This window comes from Vigna radiata, unplaced genomic scaffold, assembly GCF_000741045.1.
Source record: "Vigna radiata var. radiata cultivar VC1973A unplaced genomic scaffold, Vradiata_ver6 scaffold_271, whole genome shotgun sequence".
NCBI lineage: Eukaryota > Viridiplantae > Streptophyta > Magnoliopsida > Fabales > Fabaceae > Vigna > Vigna radiata.
In genome coordinates, this window is record NW_014543807.1 from 482875 (window position 1) to 484383 (window position 1509).

Here is a 1509-nt window from a genome sequence, read left to right on the forward strand (position 1 = left end):
CAGAGAATACCTATTAAATGGTTGGCCTGATAGGAAGGAATTGTGGCCGGACGAGTTAAAACCCTTCTGGAAAATTAAAGATAGCCTATATCTAAGTGACAATAGCATAATATATTATGATGACAAAATTGTTGTTCCGTCTAATCTCCGTCACAAAATTCTAGCGCTTCTTCATAAAGGTCATTTCGGCATCACAAAAACTATGATGAAAGCTAATGAATTATATTACTGGCCAGGAATGGCAACTGAAATTGTAAACTTCTTGCGTGCTTGTACAGTCTGTGAAAAATTCTCACCCAATAACAAAAAGCAAAAATTGTTACAAATTCCATTACCTGAAAATGTATTTGAAGTCATAGGTCTTGACTTTGCTGAAATAGGTAAAAGTTACTTAATTTTAGTAGATTACTTATCCAAATGGATGGAGATCTTAGAAAGATCCTCACATTCCGCTCAATCAGTTATAACAGCCTTAAAACCAATATTTGCAACTCACGGTTACCCAAAAATTGTAATATGTGATAATGTACCCTTTGATGCAGCAGAGTTCAAAAAGTTTATATCTGACCATAATGGTAAGGTGGTAACTACCAGTCCTTGTTATCCACAGGCTCATGGGATGATAGAAGTATATGTAAGAATTGCTAAAAAGATTATTTTAAAAAGTTTGGAAACCAAAACTGATTTATATGAAATGTTACTAGAATATAGAAATATGCCACTAGCCAGTGTAAATGTTAGCCCAGCCCAAATTTTACTAAGCCGCAGGCTTCGCAGCAATCTACCCATTGATTCAAGGTTACTAAAACCCAAAATTTTAAATTATAGAACAAGAATGGTAGAAAACCAAGTCAGAGTTAAAGAACTGTATGATAGACATGCCCCAAGAGCCCCACAAAGTTTTCAAAATGGGCAAATTGTTGCAATTAAGCAAGGGAAATTTTGGGAGAAAGGAACCATCTTAAACCATGCGGATACCCCAAGATCCTATTGGATAAAATTAAACAATGGAAATGTAATCAGGCGTAATGACTTTCATATAAAAGTTTCGAGTACTTCTACTCCAGCCCATGATCAACGACACAATTTTTTATTTGATCCAATAGAACAGGATGACCTCCCTGAACAACCTGCGGATAATCCGCAACCACCTATAATTCAGCAAAATTTACCAATCGAACGTCCAATGCGTGATCGGAAACTGCCGGTCTGGATGGCTGATTATTGTTAAGTTCATTATACTTGTAACTTCTAATAAAATTTTCAAGGGACCATATTAAGTAAATCCCATTCTCTTCATTCACATTCAATTCTCAGTATTACTTAATTAAAACTCAATAAGAGTAACCAGTATTTCTTTAAAAAATGTTCTGTAATCAATACTATGTAATGTTAAAACTTTCAAATGAATAATCTGTAAACTATTCTATAAATACTCTCATATGAGTATCTAAATGATAAGTAAATTTTCAATACTGTTCTCTAATCCCGACGCTATGATGCTAAAAA

General features: G+C 34.1%; 1 protein-coding gene across 1 annotated transcript; it reads left to right on the forward strand.

Annotated features, from left to right (window-relative positions):
- The first annotated feature begins 238 nt into the window (after positions 1-238).
- LOC106754822 (uncharacterized protein K02A2.6-like) lies at positions 239-1231 on the forward strand. Its single transcript, XM_014636889.1, has one exon. The coding sequence runs from the start codon at positions 239-241 to the stop codon at positions 1229-1231; it is 993 nt and encodes a 330-aa protein (XP_014492375.1).
- Positions 1232-1509: the final 278 nt, after the last annotated feature.

Excerpts from the sequence above, each read along its gene's own strand:
- LOC106754822 (XM_014636889.1), top strand. The coding sequence starts at position 239 with ATGGCAACTGAAATTGTAAACTTCTTGCGTGCTTGTACAGTCTGTGAA.